Raw genomic sequence first — 25,255 nt, forward strand, 5'->3', positions numbered from 1 at the left:
TCTCAGTTGTAGAAAACAAGTAACCCTGAGTCAAGTTCATGGTTCCGTGAAGGAGCCCAGCTTCCCAGTAGAGACAGAAGACCAGATTTCTAAGTTCAGATCTGGCATGGGCCCCTCTAGGAAAGTGGGGAGGTAAGCAAGTTTCCATATTTCTAGAGAGTGGAAGTGCAGTGAAGAGGCAAAATGATGGGGATGAGGTAAGGTGGTAAGAGAGAGACAGAGAACAGGTATTAAGACAAAGGCAAGAATGTGCCGTCCTTACTTCAGTAAAGAAAAACCTTACTGAAAAGATTTTCTTTTCAGCCTTTGTACATACACGTCCATTTAAGACATCAGTGAGCATATCTTTCTCTGAGTCCTTCCCTTACTACCATTTGTGACTGCGTCAGAACAGCATTTTAGAGAGCTTCTCAAATACACTGAGTCTCTCTATCTAGGCTCCCAGCAACTGAAAATGTGTACCTATTTTTTTCTTCTGAGTTTTCGAAAATCTTAACTCAAAAGCTATGACAGAATCTGACCATATCCAAACATTATCTCTTTCACTACCATGATCTCTATGATGATGCAGTAATTTTCCCTGAGGGCCTAATTACTTCTACTTTCCCAAAGAGTTTTTATTTCTCAACACATTTTCTTTCTCCTTCTCTTTCTTACTTTGATATAGATTTTTTTCTGACCTGAACTCACTGTCTACATTTATCAGAAGATGTTTTGCGAAGCACACTGGTAATTACCTGCCCAGCACTAACTCCCCCCTAATTTCCTCCCTCCTAAATGAACCTTGAATTCGTCAGGTTTCCATTTCTCCCCCACACACCTATGTATCTCAAGGGAAGAGGATCCATCTCTGGAGTTGGATCTGTTTGGCCTACATAATCCCACTCCTTTTGCCAGGGACTGATTCAAAACTTGGCATCTTCTGGCTAATGACATGTAAAGGGAAAGTTTGCTGGGGGCTTGAAGAATATTTTCCTTTTCCCAACAGAAAGCTAGAAGAAGCACTTTTTCTTCTGGTTATTTACATGTCTAGACTTGATGCCTGGAGTGGCAACCATCTTGCCACCAACCTGAAGATGAACTGAAAAGGGAAGATGGCCCAGTAGCCCAGAAAGATCCAGGGTTCCTGATCCTGTCACTAACCACAGCTCCTTAGCCAAATGACACATTTCTCATTGTTTAGCCCAGTTTGTGGCAGGATTTTGTTCTTTACATCCAAAGTATTCTGATACATCTTGCCAGCAAAGCAACTCAAGAGGTTTTTAATCAAAGAAGACTTCCAGGACATGTCTCTTTGGTGGACTTCCTCCCTCATGCTGAGATTTTGCCTTTGTACTAGTGCTATGATTTGCTTTAGGAGAGCATTGCCCCTCTGCCTGCGATACTCCATTCAAGGGGTCACTCTGCTAAGCTCCACGTGTACCCTGCTCCTTGAGTTTTCTGCCTCAGACTTTCCAGGCAGGTTAATTGCCACTAACCTGACCGTTTTAAGTGATCTGCTGGCATGCCTGGGGTCCACAGGCCTTGCACTGGATCATTGTGCTTGTTCTCTGTGTGGGATACATTAGAACGCTGGAGGTCACTTCTGGCTGGTCTTCTGATCTTACCTCCCATGGATCACTGACAACCACTGATGCCAAAAGTCTTTTTCCCACATCCTACTTAATATCATCCACAGGGACTAGTCTGGTGTGTTATCTGTTTTGTTGTGTTGTTTCCCTTTTCTTCTTGGCATTCCCTTTTTAAATCATCTTGATGGGATTAGCTAATCAATAGCTAGTTCCCCCATGTCTTTGTAAGATCTGCATTCTTGGCTAAAAAGCATTTCTTCTGGTATGTTAAGCCATGGCTCAGAACCTCATCTAAACATCAGCCTGATTTTTTGCGGCCAACTGTTGATCATCTTTGAGGTATTCCTTCTAGAGTTCCAAAGGACATGAGGAAGAATAAGGAAAACACCATTTACGTTCTCAATTCCTTAATTTTCCCACCCCAAAATCATGATCTCTGAAGATGTATCCATGTTTCCTTCTAGTGGTTTGTCTATGGTTAGTGAGAAACAGTAAGTCTGACCAATCTCAGCTGACTCTTTATTATACTTTATTGACTATCAGGAAGCCATCTTGCTATCAGATCATTTGGGTCTATCTGTAGCTGCCTCACTACGAGGAATCACCAACCAGGCTCTTTTTAAGCTCCTTCCATGCAGCTTTCTTTACATTCAAGTTTTTGTTCTTCATCTGTGTTTCTCTTCCAGAAACTATAGCTTCCTCTCAATAGTTTAAATCTCCTTTCTCTTGTGTGTTATTCATTCTTGCTTCTTCCCTATTCAGGGAGATTTCCACCATTTTCAGGTTTCATCTTGATGAGGGAACATAAGGCAAGCTGAGGTCAAAGCGCAAGCTAGTACACTCCCCCCCCCCCCCACCCCCCACCCCCCCCCCCGCCCACCCCCCTGACCCCAGGTGGGATGTGTGCGATATTCCTCAGGCACTCCTGGCTGCCCAAAGACAAAGGAAAGGTCAGGAAACAAATGGTTAAATTGATAGTCTCCATCAGTTTACAAATATCTTGGTACAATTACAAGAAAAGGGCAATCTTATCAATAGCTAATCTCCAGGAACTCCCTACTGCCTTAAAGATAATGCTTTGCTAGAGGGAAAACAACCTTAGCTTGACAACAGCTAGGCTTCCAGTAATCTGTAAGTCTTTAGCATATGGAAATACCTTTAAGAAACTTCCTCTTGACTTTATCTCCCCCAACTCCACAGTATATAAGTAGTCACTCGTCATAACCCTAATGCAGCTCTTTCTGACAATGGGTCCTGTCCCCGTGCCTTAATAAAATCACCTTTTTTGTACCAAAGAGGTCTTTAAGAATTCTTTCTTGGCCATTGACTCTGAACCCCCACCACTACTCCAAAACCTCATCATTATGCACAGCTAGACCATGGCAAACTATGTGAAAACACTGAGTGGCCCAAATCCAACATCCACCAAATGTACTTCTGGGTGGCCCAAGTCCATACATGTTCTGCTGCTAAGCATTTGGGTTGTGAGTAATAAAGGCTCACTCAGAGTAGTTCCATATAAAGGTTAGCTAGGGGTGGTGGTGATGATTTCTTATGAAACCACTCATGGAGCAATAATGGAAATGGACTTTCACAGAAATTCAAGAGCAGGCACCCTGGTAGGAGTAGGTCCTAAGACCAACTGAGCAGGAGTTTTGTTCTGGGTCCAAGGTAACCCCTGGAACCTCAGTATCACAACTTCTAGATCTTGGCTCTGGTCCATTATTAACCTAATTCAGCTGTGCTCTCTTCTTTCTTTATTGATTGGCTTCTTAATCTTCTACTGAGCATATAGTTCTACTCACTACCATTTCAGCATACTTCTAATGTGTTTTTTCCATGGCCTACCAAGACCTCTAAAGTCTCTCTTCATCTCATAGTTCTGCTGATGCCTCATTTTCTTGATGTATCCAGGGTCAGTGGCAGTATCTAATGGACCCAACCCACCTTGGGGTATCATGTGACCACATCATATGTTGCTGGGCAGCTCATAGACAGGCTGCTGGGAGCATGTGCCCCTCTTGATCCAATCATCTCTGGCCATGAATACATTTTATAAACGATGGTGTTTAGAACTGTCTCTTCAACAGATGGTAGGGGGTGGAGCTGTGTGTGCATGCAGGGGAGGCTCAGACGGGGCAGGCACTGTGAGTAACATACTCAGTGCAATTCCCTTGCAAGGCTCTGCCTCCCATCTGCTCCGTGTCTCACCCTTGCTTAATTTTCCTGACCTCCAACTTTGAAGTCTGCTCAGCCTCTCCAGTCTCAGCTTACTGTTCCACTTCTCACCTTAGCCTGTCTTCTGATTTAGTGTTGCTGGACTGAAGCTCCTATGGCTTGGCCAGGGGGTCCACTCCCGTCAACCATTTCCAAGTAGCCTTGGTAGGTACAACCCAGCATTCCTGAGCCTTGGCCACCCAATGTGAAATCAGACATGCTCCTCTTCTCTCTCAGCCAACACTCAGTTCCAACACTGGCTCCTCTTAGCTTCCTTCTTATTTTCTGGAACAGAGAAAGCTGCCCAGAAGGTTAAATTCACATTCTAAGTGAAGATTTCACACCATTCTCTTCTATGGTGTGTGCATGCCTCAGTGTCTCAGTGTCTCTAGTGCCTCTTGCTTGTAGGATATCTTCCATTCTCTCTTGGAACTTTGTCTTCTCTATTAAGCTGGGTTTTTAGGAACATTTTTCCAGACTATTTCATCTCTTCCAATGTCTTAGAGTTTGTCTAATTAAAGCCAAAAGGGCACAGTGAGTATTTGTACTCTGAGTTGTGAGGGACAGCCTCTTGCATCAACATTGAGCCCTTTAGGACTCCAGAATAAATGCTCAAAGACTGTCCATAGCAGGACCTGCTGGAAGTGAATGTAGGTGGGGGCTGTGAATTAGAGCAGGGAGGAGAAGACTTAGCAGGAAGAAGCTTCTGCATCAAGGCTGATGCTGAAATCAGAGATGAGGTCTAGGCAGAGGTGTGGCACGTCCTTCAAGTGTCAGGGGTGGGACGTGGGATGTGCATGGGAGGACAGGGAGTAGGTCTCTGATCTGAGGGGCACAGTTTCAAAGTGCAGAGCAGAGCATCAGGAAGAGGCTGGGCTGTTCCAGATAATCTGATCAAAGTTGATGGAAGAATAAGAGTAACACCTAGATGCTGGCAAAAGGCTCAGCAGGACCCAGGTGGAGAAAGATGTCCTTTCAAGGCAGAGTCAGGTTGGAAGAGGGCAGGGCTGCTTTTAGGACACTGGAGTGTGCAGGAAGTATGCAGAGGACACCTGGGGACCCAGAGACATGGTAAGAGAGGAGGCAGGGGATCACCTGGGCCTCAGTTCTGCTCATTAGGGAAGGTAGAAAGGGGGCATTGCATAGATGCTGGGTGCTCTGTGCAAGGCTACTTGCAACCCTGCCTGTGGAGTGACATCTGTTTCTCCAGGATGGAGCCATGCTGTGCCCAAACCAGGTGGGAGGAGCATCTGTGTACTCTGGGAGAAAAGCTGGGTACAGGCCCAGGGCCCTGTGTCTCCAGGCTAACGCCCACACACCCATCATCCCTTTTCTCTCCTGCATCTTTGACCTTTCCTTTCCACTGGCCTTTTCCTCAGCCTATAAAAATGCTCAGATCTCTTGTTGCTGAAAAAGAAAATCTCACTCTCAAAAACTTTCTTTGTTCTCTAGTGATTGGCCTGTCTCTTGCCTTTCCATTTTGGCCAAGAAACTTGAAGGAGTTGTCTGTGTTTATTAACTCCTGTCTGTCACCAATCTGGATGCTACCAGATACCACTTCTCTGCTGAAATGCTCTCCTGGAGGGGAGGAGCCATACAGACATAAAAACTCACGGCAGTCAGCCCAACCAACCCGTGGATACAGAAAGACAAGAGCACTCTCTCTGAAGACATTTGAGAAATTTGAAGGAAAGCAGAGAGATGGGCACAGTAATGAGAAATGATTTTAAAATGCCATTAAGTTTAATTGGACATTGACTTGAACAGATTTTTCTAACCTTTCTTTTGTCCTGGCCTGCTCTGTGACATCACCCTGACACTGACTGCCTTAGTGTTATGCTGTCCCCTTGGGCCCCTCTCCAGTCGTTGCTCCCTCGTCCATGCCTTGTTTGGAGGGCACCCACGTGTCTGAGTGCCCTGATGACTGCTGTTTCAGAGTTACTTGTTCAGTCCTCACTCTAGGCCTCAGCAGGAGAGGGTGGCAATTCCAAGAATCAGCCTGTGTGAATGGACGGCCCTTCTCTTCTCTGTAGGGTCACAGCTGAGTCTGCATTTTCTAAGGCTGATACACAGGCCACTTGGAAAAACCCGCAACCTCCCCTAATTCAGGGAGAGCTTTCGTTGGTCAAGCTCAGGACTTTCTGACATGCTCTTTCCAAGGGATCGGGACTTAAAATCAGGCTAATTAGCCATTTGTCAGCAGACTACGGGCATAGGCATTTTTACTGCAAAACTGGGTGAAAGAATCTGCCTCCTTCCCATGGCCTTGGGCCCAGATTAGAATCTGATTGGCTCTCAGTTAAGAAAAGGGTAGGAGGTAGGAGTGCCATGTGAGCATGCACATGTGTGTCTGTGCATCTATGTGTGTGTGGTGGGGGGCAGTGGATGGTTAAAATTAAAGTAACTTAGCTGTGAACATTATATCTTTCAGAGGAGCATCTTGTAGAAGGTAACAAGCAAATGGCACACTGTGTCACATGTCACTGCTCTTGGCACATGCTGAAACTCCTTCATCCCTCCCCTGTCTCCTTGTCAGGCTCTGTCCTTTCATCCTCTCCCCAAACACCCTATCCTTTGTCTACTGTTCCGTGGCTCAGAAGACATCAGGACCATCCATCTGGTCAGCAGAGCGGCCTGGGTATCATCCCGAACTCCTCTCTCTTTGGCTTCCCATAAACCTTGGCAAGACTTTCTTCCCACCTCCTCCTCTACTTGTGCCCTCTTCAGGCCTGAGCATGAGCATAGCTCACCTTGACCCTACAGCTGTGTCTGCCTCCAACCTCCTCCCTCTTGCCTATGCTCCTCCAGATGGTCAGTGTGATCTTTTTAAAACATGGATTTGGGCAAGCTGTGCTCTTCTTCAAATCATTCCAAAGCCCCCTACTGCCCCAGCAGAAAGTCCACATTCCTTATCACAGCTGAACAAGCCTTTGCCTCCCTTTTGGACCTCATTTCCATCCCTGTGTACCCTGTGTTTCAGTCATCCTGAATTCCCTTGCTCCAGGCACCAACCTTCCTTCCATTCACATCTCCATGCCTTTGGATGTGTTCATCTCTCTCCTTCACGTTCCTTGTCCTCTTTGCTCAGCAGAAAGATCCCTACTCATTTTGCAGAGCCTGCCCAAGTGGGCCCAGCATGTCTCTCTGGTACCAGCCTTCTCCAGTGGGTGGCTGAGACTCTCATCTACACTCCCTTACAAATTTTGAAAACAGTGATTATACAATCTCCAGTCAGACCTCCCCAGTAGACTCCTTGAAAATGGGCACTGTGTCCCCACACCAGGCAGGAGTGAAGGAGTCTACGCAGAGACGGTTACCCCAGGGAACTCTTTTGAAGCAGTGATATACACATCCAACAGGAATCGCCTCTTCCTTCCTTCTGTGGTTTTACACAATGTTTTTCTTCAATTATAAACACACAGTTGGTGTCTCTGTGCTGTTTAAGCAGTGTAAGGCTAAGTACAGATCCAAACCAGAAGGTTAAATACTCGTGATTAAAAATAACCTATATGTGCTCATGCACATGAGACAACACAGACTCAGGCATGCAGTGTCCTATGCAGAGAAGTAAAGCCAGTGTTTCCTGATTAATATATGTGATGAAAAGCCTAGAATTCCAGTCTTTTGGAGAAAAAGCATTCTGGATGGACCTACAAAATGTAGTTATGTGGTTATGATTCCACATTTCCCTCTTAAAACTGCATCAAAATTACAGTGGTCTTTCGAAAGGTGCATATCCTGTTACTCCTGTGTTTTTCATAGTGTGAACTGTGACCCATCACTGACTGGGTTTGTGAAACCTTTAACGGTTGTGACCAGTATTCTTGTTTTAATGACAAAATTGTTTTAAAAAATGCATCAGATGTATGTGTATTATTTCATGAAACTTTTGTTTCAGTTTTATATCTGGTATGTCATGCTGTAAAATGTATTTCTTACTCTAAATCTAAGCTAAGATCACTTGAGGCCACTGCTTTATTATTTAACAATTGGGAGCTTATTGAAATATGGTGCCACCTCCTTGTGATCTCAACATCTAAGTCTCTGGGTAACACTGGAAATTCCAAAGGCCAGAGAGACGACATGTTGGGACATCCTTGGAAAAGTTACCTTATTTGAGCGCTGCAAGAAAGAGCATCAGCAACAACCAGCGGCTGCAAGGCTGGGCGGGGTTGTATTTTCCTACTTGTTCCAGACTTGTGGAGCATCTTCCACTGCCAGAGACTATTCTGGGCATGTTCATATATGCTGAATCATTTAATCAACATGGCAGGTATATAAACTAGGTACTGACAGTCCATTTTTGTCTAGGAGGAAACTGATGTCAGAGAGACCAGGGAATTTGCTTGGGAGCAGCAGTCCCGAGTGGTGGAGCGGGCGTCAGGCACCGGTAACGCAGCACAACCGGGCTAGCCCATTGGAAAGTGGGACTGGTCATGCCATCCTCTTTGATTCAGTGATTTTGCTCTCCACCTTTTCTGTCTCCTTCGACCACAGTAGATCTTGCATTTATCTGTTCTGCTCTTTCAGTTTCCAAATTAGATTGGACTTGAGGAAACCGTTCACCAAAACAAAACAAAATAAGACAAAACGAAACTACCTCCCCAAACTGGACACCACTATGTTAAACAATTAGTTTAAGCATTTCGAGGTATGCTTAAATTTGCAAAGAACTAACTTAAATTTGTACATTTACATATGCATATAAACAGCAGATTACAAATAATTTAGAATCACGTAGGACCTCCACGAACCCTTGAGTCCGGGGGCCAGACCCAACAAGTTCTCATATTACACTCCAAATGCAAATCTATGTCAATCCTACTGAAGACTTCCTGGAGCTATTAAAGGCTACCTTGTTTCTGGCCAGCAAGACTGAGTCCAGATCTCACTGAAATGCCTTTCATCTTCCACCATCCTCCCCTCTTCCACCAGGTTCCTTTCCTCGCGGTGGGCTACTGCCCCACAAATCTCTCCCCTAAACCTCCTCTTCCTTCAGCTTCTTCAACCACAGGCAGGGCCCCTTATGCAACCTCCTGCCCCATCCCACTCAATAGGTACTCAGCAGGCAGGTCCCACTCAGCAACACAGAGCTTTAAACACAGAGGTCACCTACTGTTCTCTGAGTATGGTGGGCTGGGCATGGTGGAGGGGGCCCAGCCTTTAACTTTCTTCTCCCTGGATGGGAATGGGCGAAGCCCTGAGTCTGATCCAGATCTGCTTATTCTTTCATAGCCCTGGTTCCCCAGCATTCCCTGGCTCATGGAGTCCCCTTGTGGTCTTTGCAGCTGATTCACTATGTAGAGTTAGAGGAGTCTCGGTCTGTAGTTGCTCAAGGACTCTCATAAAGCTCAGTGCCATCCAAGCTGACTAGAACACAGGGCTCAGCACTGCATTTCCAGTGCTACTCCTATTATTAATGCTGTCCCTAGTTCCTGCTACCGAGCAAGTCCTTATGCAACAGGGCAGTGTCCTGGGGCTCCCATGAACTCAAACACAATCTCCAGACAGTGAAGGAAGCTGCATATGTTCTGGGGGCTTTAGAGAACTATGGCTTAAAGCAGTAAGAGGAACATCTTCTGGGTTGAGTGGTCCTTGAAGACTCCCATGTGATTCAAAAGTCCTTTTCTTGCCTATTATTCCCTTTTTTGCTTTCAAGCATCTCCTCTGGCAGCAGCAGCTGGAGCTAAAAGCTATTTCCCTGTAACAAAGCACAGCTTTCCCAAGGTCCTTGCTATTAACACTTTGGTGCCCGCTGACATGTGAGAGCAGCAGCAGGATGGGAGGTGGAGGGGCAGGCGTGCTGTGCGGGATGGCTTAGATTCTGCAGGACTCAGTGAGTGAGGGCAGCATCCCAGATTTCCCCTTGTTATCCTGAGAGTGGAGTTTCCTCAGGTTTCCGGAGAGTGGAGAGTAACTATTTCTTTTGCTACAAGGATCTCCAGATCCTTATTCCTGATCTAAGGTTAGGTTCTAGGTATGCCCACATTCACACAATACTTTGGTTCCATACTTGAGAAGCAACGGAACTATCACATTATTTTTAAGCAGCAGCACACAAGCCATTAGCGCCAATCCCAGGAGTGGACATCTCACAACTTTAAGGAACATAACATTTAAAATGCAAGCGAAAGATCAGATTTCGTCATTCCCAATTACTCATGCTGTTGATATCACCCTGTAGGCTCCATCCAGGTGGGGAGGCAAAACTGTAGCTCTGTGGCTGCCCTGCCCTGCTTCAAGGTCCTATGATGCAATCTTCTACAGCACGGGGACCTCAGTTGTCAACCCATTCTAGAACCTTGTATGCCAAGATGAGTCAAACTCCACATCCTTTGCCTCCACTATCAGGTGAACCTCGCCTGCCAAGCTGAGATCCTACTTGGATCCTAGCTCAATCCTAAAGGTTTGCCATGAAGACCTCTGCCATTATTCTCTCTAAACAGAAGCCCGCCCTGATCCCTGCACTCTTGGCTTCTTTGTTAGAGGTTGAATCTGCAGCTACAGTCACTGCCACTGGAGGGCTCCACTCACTACCCCTAGATGGAAGCTTCCAGAACTAAGAAGGGAGTACCTGATGCTCTACCTTGATATCTTAGCTATGGACTCTGTGGGCTCCCTGCCCATCTTCTCCTTGTGAGTAGGTGTTGCCTGTTCCAATTCAGCTCTGTTCCTCAGTGTGACTGTGATTCCAGGCAACAAAGAGAGAATGTAGATAAGCCACAACTAAAACAGCACTCTGAATCCACATCTCCATGCCTCCTTCAGAGACTTCATTAAGCATTAATGACACGAAGGAAAATTCAGAATGTTTACACTGCTTAACTTGAATCAATTTGATCTCTTTGGATGGCATTTTCTTGATTGGTTTTATGATCTTTTCTAGTAAACCTTCTAAATCTGGACATTTACTGTCGGTATGTATAGTATTTAAGCACTCTCCACTCAGATCCTCAGCTACGTGGGGAGAAAAAAAAAAAGTACATCTTTGTTTTCCTAACCCTCATTCATAGCTGCTTCTCTTTTGATAATCTGAGCACAACTCACGGTGGTACTCCCTAAACCTACAAGTTAAAATTGCACTTTGTAATTGCTTTGTGATTTTTCCCCGTTTCCTTATAACATTTTTAAGCATTTCAATCATCAATGTCATCACATTTCATGTTCTGAATTTGATTTAAAATGGGAGAAAATATGTAACTCTACCACTATTGATTATAGGCTTTAGCCTGTGAGCTTTAGCTCATAAATAAAAATAAAATTATAAGAATAGGACTAAAAGATAATTTAGAGCTGCTAAAATATCGCTATTAAAAGAATATAGATTTTTATTTTCATTCTAAACAGAACTGTAGTACACGGTAGGGGACATCAACAGGAAATGACAGGCATGTGACTGATCTTCATTGCTGAGGAACTGTGTCTTTATCAACCCAAGGGAGCCACCATAAGCTAGAGAGCTGCCCACAGGTCCTGCAGGTTCATGCAGGGTTTGAATTTCCCTTTGCAAAATAAGATACAAATACGACAGGAAAGCAGATTTCCCCCTCACTTTATACAGCATTTGCATGTCATTAAGAGCAGAAAGTCTCTCTTCTGGCCATGACTGTTTCAACATGTGAGCTAAGCAATCAAACATTGACAATGTTTTCTTAGGAAAATTTCACTGAACGTCTATCATGTGCCATGTACTTTGTTAGATACTGGACATACCATAGTGGGCAAAACAGAAGAGTGGATCTCGTGGCAACTTTGGGAATGGTTCTCTTCACTCCAAAGGAACACCAAATGGGTCAGGAGTGGATGCTTACCAGTGTCCTAGAAAATATATTTGTTTTAAACAACAGAAATCCTACCTCATATTGCTTACATAGCAAAGGGAATTTATATGCTGACATATCCACAGAGGTAACACTATGTTCAGGAGTGGCTTGATCCAGCCGCTTGATCAAGGGTCTAGATTCTTTTTCTTTCTCTATTCTGCCATCCATGGGGTTGGCCTCACCCCATGCCCGGATCTTCTACAGATTTAAAAGGGCCACAGCTGCTCCTGGGGTATACGCTTCTTTGTTTACATCCAACAGGAAAGAGACAGCATCTTTGTCCAAACATTCACACCAAATGTTGTATAATCTTCTCCAACTGAATCAGCTTATGCAGTGCTAATCCCCCATGGATAGTTTGAGTGGTTTAGCCTCGGACCAGGTCATAGTTTCATCACCGAAGCCAAGGAGGGAGCTACGCTCCCTAGAATCCCCAATCAGAGCCATCAAAAAGAAGGTCTGATGCTGGGGAGGCAACTAATTAACACTCACACTGTCTGTGGGCACCTGCAGAACTGGGCAAAATCCTTGTCAGCTCTCTTGCTTCTTGTTCTTGGGATGTGAGAACTAAAGCCATCTACCCCAACACAGCTGTCTACAGAACACACTCTACGTCAACTTGACTGTAACTATTCTACTGTCTTCATTAACACAACTTTACTATTCTGGAGAGTCTTGCCACGAGAGATAAAAGTTGTAAATAACATCATTGCTTATTACAGGGAATTCTCAAGACCATCGAATTCTTCTTTAGTATCAAAAGACAAGTTTATGCCCCCAAACTCTTTGAATTTTGGTCTCACAATCCTCACCTTGCTGGTCTCACAATCCTCACCTAAATTATCACCTCATGATCTTTACAGAATCCTAACCAAGCTCCCCCGTTCCGTAGCAGGCAAGCAATAAACTCAGCTTTGCCCTATTAACAGGTTGTTCTGGTGATATTTGGGAGGCCGCAGTCAATAGGCACATCTCCCAAAAGACTCATTTCCAGGAGCAGTGGCCTTCCAGACATCCCCCTCCTCTGCCAAGATGCACCACTCTTGCTCCAGGCCCATCAACCCCCCAAGTTCCCTCTTACCCCTAGATACCACCTAGGGGTGTGGCTCCTTCCGAGGCTGGCCGGAACTCTTCTGGTGCATTTCATCTATGGGGGAAGAATTGGCCCATTGGCCCACTGTATAAACTGTCACCTCTGAATGCCACTCCTGGAGATGGAGATTGCTGAAGCCTCAAGCCCGTTGTTAACCACTTTTTATTTAATTGCTATTCAAGTGTGCAGCAGGTGTGCTCCAGGGCAGAGACTGCTGGGGCGAGGTCATTTGTGAGAGAGAGGAGAGTCAAGATGCAATTGACTTTTTGTTCAGGCAGAAATGTTATTTTCTAACACACTGTTATTATCTCTTATAACTCTAGCATTGCCCCAAATGTTTCCATGTTTTATATGATCACCAGCTTTACAGATACTCAGAAGAACCACTGGTTTTGCATCCCAGCTAAAGATGAAAAAATGCTTAGGGTCTTTTTTTTTTTTTTGATAACTAATTCAATACAAGAAAGAAGACTGCTTGAGAAATACTGAGTGCTCTTGGCTTTGTTTGCTGACCATTTCTTCCACCAGCTGGAAATACAATGCCTCATTAACACTAACCGTGCCTACTTGTCCAAACGGCACTCTGGTCACTTGTAACAATTGGCACAGATTCCAAAAGGTTTGTTAACGTTCTTCAGATCCCAAACATATAGCATATCTTTATGTTCTTTGCAATTGGTTTTGCTTCAGTGGTACTCCAGGTGTTTATGGATACTGGCATGCTAAATCTCACCAATAAAAATAGTTAATTTTTTCCAAAAAAAATTTCAACTAAGAGTCCTTTATTTTATCCAAAAAATCATTTTCTTCTATTTTTTTTATTTTTTATTGTCGCACGTAGGTGGAGTGAATCATTACATTGTGTAAAACTGCTGCTAAAGTGTTTCCCTGTTGAGAAAACTAACTTATGGATTAATGTCCTTGTCCCTCCTGATCGGTTCTCATTCAGGGTGCAGCTGTCTACCCTTCACCACAGACATCTCGGTGCTGTTTCTGCTTCCTCTGTCTCTTACAAAAGAAGACACTAAAATACTCTAGAACCCGGCCACCTATGTCAGCTCAGGGGGGTCCTTCAAGATTTAACAAGGTGTCTCTTTACTGTTCTGAATATTTTTCACTTTCACTCAAAATGCAAAGCTATCATCACCAGATGCAGTTTGTGATGAAAGAAAGAAAGAAAGAAAGAAAGAAAGAAAGAAAGAAAGAAAGAAAGAAAGAAAGAAAAGCAACAGGCTCAAATGGAGTCACTTGTGCAAACATCCCGCATCATCAAACAAGGACTTAATACCTAGCCTACCTGCAGTTCAGCCTCTCCCAGGAATGTGACCCGTAACCAATCAATCTGGACTTATCTGGTCAGTAGCACTAGTGAGGTATTCTGCCTGACCCCTATTTTCCCCCAGAGGAAGGTTATCTTATCTGAAACAATCCACTCTTTGCTAGAGCAACTTCCTGCTTCATTCACCTCCTTCTGCCTACAGAAGGCTTTCATTTTGTACAGCTCTTCAGAGCTCCTTTCTATCTGCCAGACGGGAGGCTGCTCAATTCATGAATTACTGTATAAAGCATGTAAGATCTTTCAATTTACTCAGTTGAATTTCGATTTTTTAAACAATGGGAACAAAGTGAGGAAATGGCCTCTTCTCATATCCTCCTTCTAAATGGAAAACAGTCAATCAAAATGTACAGCTAAATAAATTAGGGCCATCTCCATTTGAACAGCCCCCTGCAAGTTCTGTGTCAGGACCTTTTACATCTTTCCTTGAACTGACTTGTACTTTGAACTCCATCGAAAACTGTGGAACTTTAGAACTAAAGGAAACCAAATGCCATCACAATATGCCTCATTCATTCATTCTTTCATTCGTTCATCAATACTAATTCAATACCTATGTAAGAGGGATAGTATTTCCATTCTCTGCAAATCATGTTGTTCCATGCAATGAATTAATGCCATAGACTGCTATAAGCCAAGGGCAAATAACACAAGGTCAATTATCAGCCAGTCCCTCATGAAATAAGAGTCTGGAAAGCCAGGCCTTGTTCAGGGAAAAGAGATACATCTAAATTCCAAATGTTCCCTTTGCATGTTGAGAGGAAACCGTAGAGATCTGAACATAAGGCATAAGTAGAGAGGAGTCATGTTATGTATAAAGTAAGTGTAATAGAAAGAGTTAGGGGTTTCCCCAAAAAGAAAGACGAGATATAGCTTTAGTGACTTAAGAGAAGTCATTCTAGGTACCCAGCTAGTTTCCCTCATCTGTGCCTTACCTGGCTCTAGTAGCAGGAGCACACTTCTAGAAGAACATCCTAAGAGATATTAGAATTACAAAGAAATGCAAAAACCTCAGTAGTTAAGGATTTTAAGGGAACAAAGGGAATGTAAAAATCACTAGTCTCCACCAGGCCAGGAAATAGCCTCACCCTATCAGAGACAACCAGTGGTAAAACTCCCAGCGCCGGTTCAAAAGTAAGCAAGGCCCCGCCCTCCTTACCCAAGAGAAGGAGCCCCAAACCCCAGTCAGTTTATACCTGCTCTCAGAGCATACCCGTGTCGACAGTTACCTCTGCTTCATTATAATGTCACAGTATCAGCCTTAAATGGAGCACAAGCTTCTTCAACATGACATAGGATGAATGTATAGGCATGTTTTCTAAGTACACCTACACAACCTTGTGGCCCGCCTTCACAAGTGGTGACAGAGCTCCCCTTTCTGAATACTCATCCTAAACTCTAAATAAAAAGAACCTACTCATCCTTGCTTGGGATGGGGGGTGGTCATGACTTTGGAAGTTATTCCCTATGATCTCCTTACTGGCTGCAAACAAAGTTTCCTTTCTGTGAAAACTCCCCCTGGTGTGGTATCTACCTGTAACTCACCAAGGAGCAAACTCACATTAGTTCAGTTACAGAAGATTCTTCCAGCTGGGAGGAGGAAGTAGAGAGCTTTGGCAGAAGAGACAGGGAGAGGGGAAGACAGGATCTCCTGTGAGGCCCTGGTTTCACCCCTCAGGCCTAAAATCCCAAGTTTCAGGTGGATTGAGGAGGAAGCTGAAGGTGGATGTGTCTCTCTACCAACATGAGGCCAGAGGAACAACGTAGAAATGGCCATGTGGGGCACCTGGCTGGCTCAGTGGGTAGACAGTGTGACTCTTGATCTTGAGGTTGTACGTTCGAGCGCCATGTTGGGCATGGAACCTACTTAAAAATAAAATCTTAAAAAAAAAAAAAAAGGCCATGTAACTCAATGGACATGCAGAGGGCGTCTGTACTGTCATCAAGTCCCCTGAAGCTCCTATGTGTCTCTGATGTTTGGAGGGTGTGGAAAGGAGGGGACTATTGGCTGACAGGGTTCCAGGGGTTCCAGCAAGTGGGGAAGTGACCCCGTACCAAGGGGTGCAAAAACCTCCTAGGCCAGGCATCAAGTGAGAGCTGCTGTCAGACCTCAGAGATCCTCAGGGCTGGCAACAGCCACATTCAGGTTTGGCCAGCCTCAAAGGGGCCAAGCTCCCACAGAGTAATCAGGCCTGGCTTGGGCTTGTTCTGTGAGGACAGGTAGCAAGTTACATCAGCAGGGATCCTCAGCGCAGGCAGAGACAGTGTGACATCTGATGGCCAGAGACAAGAAGGAAAATGTCCCCTGTCAGGTGAAAGCATGCAGTCCACTCCTGTCACAAGGCCTTTAGGCTTCCCCACACCTGGATGGCAGCTTAGGAAGGAGGAAGGAGAGGAGACTTCCAGAAAGAAGGGAAATAGCTCTGGTAGAGAATTTAAGCATTATATTTGACTAAATATTTATCCCAGAGAAACCAAGATAACCTAGAAAAGACCAGAAATCATTAATTAGCAAGATCAATTTTTTTCCCCTTCCTGTTCTTTACCAGGATGGTATTCATTTTAGATAATAAAGAAATTTACATTTTCTTACACTACTTTAATGTACTTCAAGTGCTTCTGGTTCTCTCGGTTCCCATCCAGGCCAAGCATTTTGTTGTCTGAGTCACTGAGATCTTCTGTTGGATCATATTCGGAGGGGTGGGGGGTGTGTGTGTGTCACCACATGCAGAAGATACTGTGATAGCATGTGGCCCTCCAGGTACAGACTCCTCATTTCCTCCATCACTATCTGCTGACACACACATTAGGCTCATGCTCAGCTCAATGACCCAGTTTTTGGGCTACCCCTTCACAGGGCAAAGCATGTGATCGCCAGCCTCAGTTCATCCCTTACTTATCAGAACTGAATTCACGGTATTTCCAAAGACCAGCAATGGGGGTGCTGTAGGCACCTCAGGTACATCCTGCTTCTGTGTGGCAGCACTTTCCAGGGCTCTCCCTGTCCCGTCCTTCACTCCACACTTTCCCCTACCCAGTCTCAGTTTCCTTCTCTGGTAGTCTAGTCCTCACCTGGGCCCACGTCCTGCAATAGACGCCAAGTCCTCTGATGGGAACCTCATCGCCTGCTTGGTTCTTTCTAGCCAACCCCTCCCCGTTGTGGAGAATCACTTTTGTTTCTTCAGTCTCTTGTAAATAACAATTTCCCCAAAGTGCTAAAGCCTCTGAGTCCCTCACTTAAAAATCTGGGTAGCACTGCGTTTCGCCTGCGTCAACGTCTCCGTCCTGCCTGGGCCCTTCTCAGGAAGCTGGAAGGAGCACTGGCTCACACTGCAATGACCCCTGGGGCGGGGGAAGACACCTAACCCAACCGGAGCAATCGGATGCCTTCTCCCGGGAATGTGTGTACCTCGCAGACTTCAGGCAGGTTCTGCGGGGCACTTGATGGCCACTATCTAGAACTGGTTTCAACAGCCTGGTCGTGTAACTCCCAGTGACGTCTGGATAACTGATGCTTGCTGTCGTTCTACAGCTGTAAGCTTACACCTTCAAGAGGTTCCAGAGGGTGGTAGGTGAGTACTCTGGTCATACTGGGCCTCACTTGTCCCTCAGTTATGCCGGGAACTGCATAACTCTTGAGTTGTAGGGGGCACTGGGCTCAGTGAGGTGGCCCTGCGGACCACCAGACCAAGTGGGTGCAGAACCCCCTTGTATATACACACACATAGGAAAGGCTGAGCTTAGAGAGAGGAGACTTATCCACCCCTAAGCACAACGTGAATAGGACTCTGGGGTTTAGAATCTTGTATCGCCGCCCAGGATAATGTTGCTGATCTTCACTATACATTCTGATTGGATATTCTCTCTTCTCTCTTTTAGAGAAGTAACATTTTATTTAACCAAATGGTGTCTGTGTCCGGTCTTCCCATTACACCAGTTCACTGCTTGTTAATGCAGAGGTTATGCAGCACTACAGGGGGAAAGTGATGAAAACCTGAAACTATTTTTATTATTCTCACCGGGGTTCATGATGTAGGCCAGCTCCACTCCAGAAGGGTGGGAAGGGTGCTGGGCTGTGACCAGGCCAACACCATCTTCTCCAGGATATCAAAGAGGGGGGGGCTGTAGTGGGAGCTCCAAGAGTTCTACTACCTCCTGAGGCCCCCTGGAAGGGATATTCCTGTCCCCGAGTCCCAGGCAGCTGGCTCTAGGGGAGTCTGCACAGCTTCCCAAGCCTTTAACATCATGGAGAGTGAAGGGAGATGTATTGGCTGACCTTTGAGTGTGCAGTGAAGCCATCCAGAAACCCTGAGAGAGAAATGGATTTCTGAACTCATTGCCTTTGAAGACTCCATCTGCCACCTGCCCTGGCAAGGTCAGGGTGTGTTGGATGCAGCCCCGCCCGAGCCGGCTGCCAAATCTCTGCAGGGTTCAGGGTTCAGTCTTAACCTGGTCCCTCAGCCCCCAGCGGTGAAGAGCTTCTGCCAGGCCAGACTCCCTTTATACTAAATCCTAACTACCCCATAATCTCTCTCTGCCTTTCTCTCATTCACGTATACACACATGCTTATGTACACACACACACACGCACACATACACAAACACACACAGAACTGGGACTTAATTGCCGTTTTTGCTTTTACACAGAAAATCTAAAGGTTCTCAGACAGTGTAAGAGGAGAGGAGAAGAATCAGAACTTAAGGGCATGCATCTATGTCTAGCCCCTTCCCCCCATCTGAGGGTGCAGGGGGTGGGATTTCCAGCCTTCCTTTTACCCTCCATGGCAAACATGATGGCTGAGGGTTCCATGAGGACACACGGCAGCCCCTCACCATGCGGGGCATACATAGTACTGACCGTAACAGAGAACCTCCCTGAGCGTCTACAGCCACTGTGGCTTCACTGTCTGATCCTCATGACCACCCTTGGGAGACAGGTGCTGTTAGGGGCCACTTTGCAGAGGAGAAAACTGAGATTCAGAAAGGGAGGAACAACTTGTGAGTGGCAGCACTGGGATCTGACTCTAGGTCCATCCAACTCCACAGTGAGTGCCTCTGACCAACGGCTCTGAGTCCAGTTCCCTCCTTCCTTACAGCTGTCAGCAAAGCGCAATGACCTCTCCAATCCTGCTTTTCATCTCATCTGGTACCAGTGCCCCGATTCTGTTGGCTGCATGTTTATTTTTAAAAGGGAAAGTACCGCTTCCACTCTTGGGATGGATGTGGGGTCCTGGGCGCATACTTCAGAGAGACAGGAAGCAACGGGGCAGAGATGGCCCCCTCTTCACTTGCCCCTCACAAGGTGTGCAGGCACATCATTCTGGGGCAGCAGTTAAGAGACCACTGTTGTACCAGCTGAAGTCATTCTAGCTGCTGCAACACACGACTCCCAAGTTTCGGTGGTTTAACCCTAAAAACACTGATTTCTCACTTACATGGCTATCATACCCTTATTTGCAAAAAGTCAAGTGCCCAGGGTTTAGGGACCATCTCCCAAGCGAGCAAAGTCAGACAGTGCTTTTTCCTCAGGAGTGAAAAGAAGCCTCCAAGGCCCACATTCCACGCTTCCCGTTGGGTACCATGCATGCACCGCCACTCAGGGTCCCGTGCACAATACACCACCTGTCCTCACTCCCCGGCAAGGGCACTGAGAAGGAGCTGCTGTGCACCAAACAGGGGCTCCTGTCTCAGCCCCACACCACATCCCTAAACTTTACTCCTTTCCCATCCTGGGACCTGAGAGGCAGAGAGCTCTGTGACGTTCTGTGACACTCCTGATTACAAACAAGAATTAAAGTCAGCTGTGACTGAAGGGTACAAAAAGTCTATTACCACTGCTCTGATGGTCACTGGTACTGACAGACTCAGGCAGTATAATGAGCCCTCACATGGACTCCTTTGAGGGCTCCCCCCAGGAGCTGAAGAAGTGAGGGGAAGTTGGGTTAGCATATGACTTGCAGCTACTTCTCAGGTGATTCAGGGGGCTGTGGGTCTCCCTCAGGGATTAATTTTGAGTCCAGAAAAGAACGAGTCTTAACTTCACTGGCCCAGGGGCAGAGATATCCTTGGGGACCTATAAATTAGGGGGCCTTAGGTGCTGCTTGAATACACCCCAGGCCCTGAAGCTTAGAATCAGTCCATAGGTTCTATGCCGGTCTTCTCCATCAGGCACCATCTCCAACAAAGGAAGACTGTCCCTTCCTCCCCAGGGCCCCCTGCCTCCCCAGGTCTGCCTCAACCCGACCCTCCTGAATCTTGATGGCAACGGAACCCACACGACTGAGGTTTTGTCTTGGCCTCTCAGGATGGCTTTGATGGGAGTAGAGCTGCCTGTACTGGAAGAATAAGAGGAAAGTTCTCTGCCTGGAACCCATGCTCCCTGGAGTCCCGTTTTCCAGGGGCTCACTTCCCATCACTAAACCAAGAGCAGGAGGGAAAATGCCTTCCTGGACAGTCTCTCCTGCCACCTTTGTGCTCCTGTAGCACCTGATATGGATGTTAAAGCTCATGACTGTGCATTTTAGTGGTTAGTTTGCATGCCTTCTTCTGTCTCTTTTGTGGTCTACAAGCTCTTCACAGGATGGTTTCTTATTCACATCTATTCTCTTTACCTAATACGGCAATTGACTCTCACAGGTGATAAACGCAATTTATTTTTGCAATGCAATTTGCATTTTGCAAATTTGTAAATGCAATTTGTTTTTGAAAGAATGAGTTAGTACATAAATAAGAGAGGGTGTCAATGAGCAACGATGGATGGGGGAAGCATGAATGAGAAGTAAATGATGGGGGGGGTGGTAAATGAATGAATGAAGGTGTGAAGCAGAATGATGGCCCACTGGATGCAAGTATTCATTCATCTCTTCTTCCCTGCACACAAACCCCGGTTTTTAGTTGGGACTATTTACACCCAGTAAAAGAATACATTTCCCACATGTGTCCATGCGACTAAACTCTGTGACTAAGTTAAATATAAGTTGATGTGTCACATGAGATATCTAAGAAAATCCTTTGAAAGAGAATGTGTGTGCTTTTGGATCTTGCCTCTTTCTACCTTTGGATGACCTGAAAAGATATGTTGGAGCTTAGCAGCCATGTTGTTCAATGATTTGACCTCAAAAAAACCCCACACTGGGACAGTGAAGCAGAAAGACAGAAGTCTAGTTCTCTACTGTAATCACAGAGCCACTAGGCTGCCTTCTTCTGGACCTTTTTTATGTAAGAGAGATATACATTTCTATTTCATTTGTTGTTTTGTCCATTTTTATCACATGTAGTTGAATCTGATATTAAACAGCTTGTCCAGAATCACAGGTTAATGCTACAGCCAGTCCTGGAATCCAGGCCTCCTCTCTCCTAGTCTCAGGTTCTTTCTGATGCTACACATAAGTCACTATATGGCTACCTGAAATTCCACACTCATCCGGATCCTGTAGACACCTTCCAAATGTCAACCCAAAGCCATGACATGGAATCAGAGAATCTTAGTCATTCTTGAAGACAATCAAAGTGAGGGATGAGTGATCAATGTCCAAAACCCACTAGACAGATGGGGAGCACAGACTCAACCTCAGACTGAATGCAATTTCCAACGGCCTCAGAAAAGGCAACCAGAGAAACCCATCAGTGACTGTAGACCCCGGTACACTCACCCTCTTGGTGTCTTCTGCATTTCAACAGTAAAGCATTTATTCTTCCACAAAGTGGAGCATGTGGGAGTAGGGTCTTACCTCCACCAGGGAATGCCAGTGTGCAATGGGCTTCCGAGGATACGACAACATCTCACTCCAGTGGTCTCTGCCCAGCCTCTCAGCTTCGTTGCCTACTTGACACACGCCGATGATCTCATTATGACCTACACTGTGAAAACGGCCCACAATAACTTTTTCTTAAAATTTTGGTATGTAAGAGCAACAACTACTCAAACTGAGAGGAATTAGGCAAAGGGTGGTTCTTTTCATTCCTTAATTTAAAACTACAGGACAAGCTTAAAAGCCAGTAGAACTTGGGATCCAAGATAGTACTTGGTGGCACAGAGAGGAAGAGCAGAGGTTAGCTGTCACACACCTGAGCTTTTGTAACACTGGCATGGCTTAGCTTGTTCCTGATGCATGCTAGGGATGACAACTCTGGTTCTAGAATGAGGCTGACCTCCAGGTCTTCAAACCTATGTAATGAAAAGGAGGCCATCTGAAAGGAGTTCCTTGCATTAATGGCTGCTCAAATTCCTATAAGAGGCAACCAAGTATGTGTAAAAGAGAAGTATTGGGTAGGGCAGCCATAGTCTGGAGCTTACAAAGGGGGCAGGGTGGGGATACTTCCTGAGTCTTCTTGCAACCCCTCTCTTCAGGGAATGTGTGTTCTCACACTCTCCCCTCCTTCCTTCCAAGCCCACCTTTGCTTCTTTGACCCAACTTGATTTCCCTACTGTAGAAAGATACTTAGCTCCTTTAACTTTAGGGCTAATATTTCTGAAACTTTCCCTGGGTAGGTGCCTGCCTTGGGGCAATCTTTCTCCTTAGCAGTTTCTGGTTAGAAGTTGCCTGTGTAACTAGAATGATATGACCCATCCTTTAACTCTTTAGGATCCGAGCTCATGGACTTTCCGTTGTTTTCCTTCCTGCAAAGATGAGTAATTTTTCTCCTATTTGTATGTAGGGAGTAATGGCAAGACACGGGTGGGGGAGTGTGAAGGACATTTGAGTCTGTGCTCATTAAAATCAGTTGTGTGCAGAAGCCCCATGAATTCTGCCATGGATTTTTCCAGGCAGATTCATGAGTTTACTGAGAATTGAATTGAAGCAGAGCTCATATAATCAGATTTGTTGATGCGGGAATCTTGGCAATCGCTTGAAAAAAGCTGGCCTAGATTTCCACGGTTGGTGGGCAACGTCCCCTCCTGTGACCTGACACTACTGGTGTTGTGTTTCGTCCAGAGAAGACAAGATAAGGTTTATTGCTCCATGTGGGCTGTCACACCCATGGGCAGCTGAGCCAACCCATGTGTTCCCTGAGCTGGAAGACAGTTCTGTTTCACCTAGGCATCTGCTAGAAAGGGTGTTCAGGGCACTGATGCTGCCTTAGTGACATTTCAGGGGTATGTGGGAAAATTTTCAGCTACAAATAATATTTGTAAGATTATATTAGAAGTCAGAATGATTTTTTTTATACTTGTGCCCAGACCACGTGGGAGGTTTCCAATTAAAAAGAGACTCTGCATTTCAGTCCAATGACTGGTTTAACATGTCTAATTCCCTGTTGGTACTTCCTTTGCATATTAAAATGACTGTTTTTCAAATCTGTCCTTTAAATACACAATTGGCTACAATGCAGGCTATAAATATCTCTTCTGTGCTGTATTAATTAGAAAGTCGAGCATCTTATACATTTTAATGTACCCTGTCATCCATACTGATTCTAGCATTTTCAAGAGAACATTTCTGTTTGCTTTCAGACTTAAGTGGATGGAAATGATCTTTATTAAACACACTTGGAGAAGGGAAAAAATAACAGAGTTATGTATTTAGAAATGTTGATGGTGTGGCTAAAGTAATCACTCTGCTATTTTGAGTGGAATCTTCCCACGAAGGCCAGGCAGGATTGCGCAGGAGAAGATTAAGACCTGCAGAACCAGGTTTTTCCAAGCTGAGATTCTGGGGAGTATGCAGGAATGGAAAGGGGATGAGGTGGGGAGGAGGGGAGGATGGGGAAGGAGAAAGAAATAAAAAGGTGGAGAGCAAAGAGGCACTTGGGTAATATAACTCTAAAGCATGGTTTGGAAAATGGAGACTCCTTGTCAGTCAGCTTTCCCGGGGTGTCCATTTGACTCATTTCCTGCAGCCTGGGACACCAGCTAAGAACGTGTGGCTGCACTCCCCCTCTTCCCTCCCTGTCTTGGGCACAAGAGACATTTTCCGCCCTGAGAAAAAGCTCCAGGTATCTCACCGGTCATAGTCCATGACGGCTATGGACAAGTGGATTTGGTCAATGTTCTCGGGAGGGACGTCAAAGACTATGGCTTCGTTGTAAACGGGATTCAGAGTGTTCCTCTTGGTGGATGTTTTCCTCTTCTTCAGTCGTCTGCCATCACACATCAGTGACACTTTCACGTAGGGATCTGTACAACCATGAGAAGCGGGGGTACTGAGAGGATAAATGTGGATGTAGGGGGCAGTTCCATCACTGTGGAGTTCCACGGACTACGGGATGCAGAACTCCCTTACCTGCCTGTGGGCTGGAGTTTGGGGATTTTAATTAATAAGATGCCTGGGCAGTGACTACAGTTAGGATAATTAAGACATTCATTCAAGAAAAAGCACAGGACACTGTCTCCTCAAAGTGTGTGGAATTTAAAAATAGTGTGAAAATATCTGTTACCAAATTAGAAAATGTTCCAGCTAGAATTCCAGACTTGCCTGGCTGCAATGGGGAGAGATGCAAAGGTATTTCCAAGGCAGGAAAAACAGGCTGAAGGCCCCGACTCTGAACCACCCCAGACAGTCTCTTCCTAAACATCAGGTCTTTAGGAAAGGAACAGATAGAATGCCTAGACGACAGGGACAGCTTTGGGGAGTACAGGGGCTTCAAGCCCCAGAGCTGCCTGAAGTCGGGTTGCAAAGGGGGAAGCAGTTCAGCACAGCAGAGAAAGGACAAAGCTTGCTTATGGCATGACCTTGGCAAAGGGTGACAGGTGACAAGCTCGGTCTCTGCTTCAGGTGGGACTTCTCTGGTTCTACCTCACTATCCTTCTGCTCCATGGGGACTTCTCTTTTTCTCCTTGCCTGCACAACCACGTGTTTCCCTGACTCCCCATACACTGTCCAGGAGGCACTGAAAGGCCAGAAGGGGCCACAACTTTTTTTATCTTGGAAAAATACTGGAGGCCAGTAAGTAAGCAGAATATACTGCATCTGATGTCCATTGATTTCTGTGATCAACAGCCAATGGACTGGGTGTTCTATGACCACATTTTGGGAGCCCCTGAAGAAGTTGCTTGGGAATGTGTATAGTAGGACCTGCATATCAGGGCTTTCTTGTTATGGTTTAGAATATGTTTAGAATACCAAACTGCATAGTTCATTGACAGGCCTTGTAGGAGGATATATGATTGTTTTCAATCTTCCATAGGCCTGAGATGGTGATTACTTGTATCTGAAGAAAGACCCAATTAGATAAGCTGTGTCAGTATGTGTAAACTGTAGGTCCAGTTCACAAC

General features: G+C 45.5%; 1 protein-coding gene across 3 annotated transcripts in view; it reads right to left on the reverse strand.

The window, feature by feature from the left end:
• SYT9 (synaptotagmin 9) overlaps window positions 1–25,255 on the reverse strand; it is a 197,675-nt gene that overhangs the window by 29,142 nt on the left and 143,278 nt on the right. Inside the window, exons 5-6 of one of the 3 annotated variants that reach the window (XM_019456170.2) lie at window positions 23,986–24,157; window positions 21,771–21,900 (exon numbers count right to left, since the gene is read on the reverse strand). In XM_019456170.2, the coding sequence (XP_019311715.1) occupies window positions 21,771–21,900; window positions 23,986–24,157 (302 nt within the window). Of the gene's footprint in view, window positions 1–21,770; window positions 21,901–21,993; window positions 22,208–23,985; window positions 24,158–25,255 lie in introns of those variants that run through there. The other 2 variants (XM_019456172.2, XM_019456171.2) reach the window with 2 other exon arrangements.

The sequence above is a fragment of the Panthera pardus genome, unplaced genomic scaffold (assembly GCF_024362965.1).
Source record: "Panthera pardus isolate Hobbes unplaced genomic scaffold, ASM2436296v1 HiC_scaffold_12, whole genome shotgun sequence".
NCBI classification, from domain to species: Eukaryota; Metazoa; Chordata; class Mammalia; order Carnivora; family Felidae; genus Panthera; species Panthera pardus.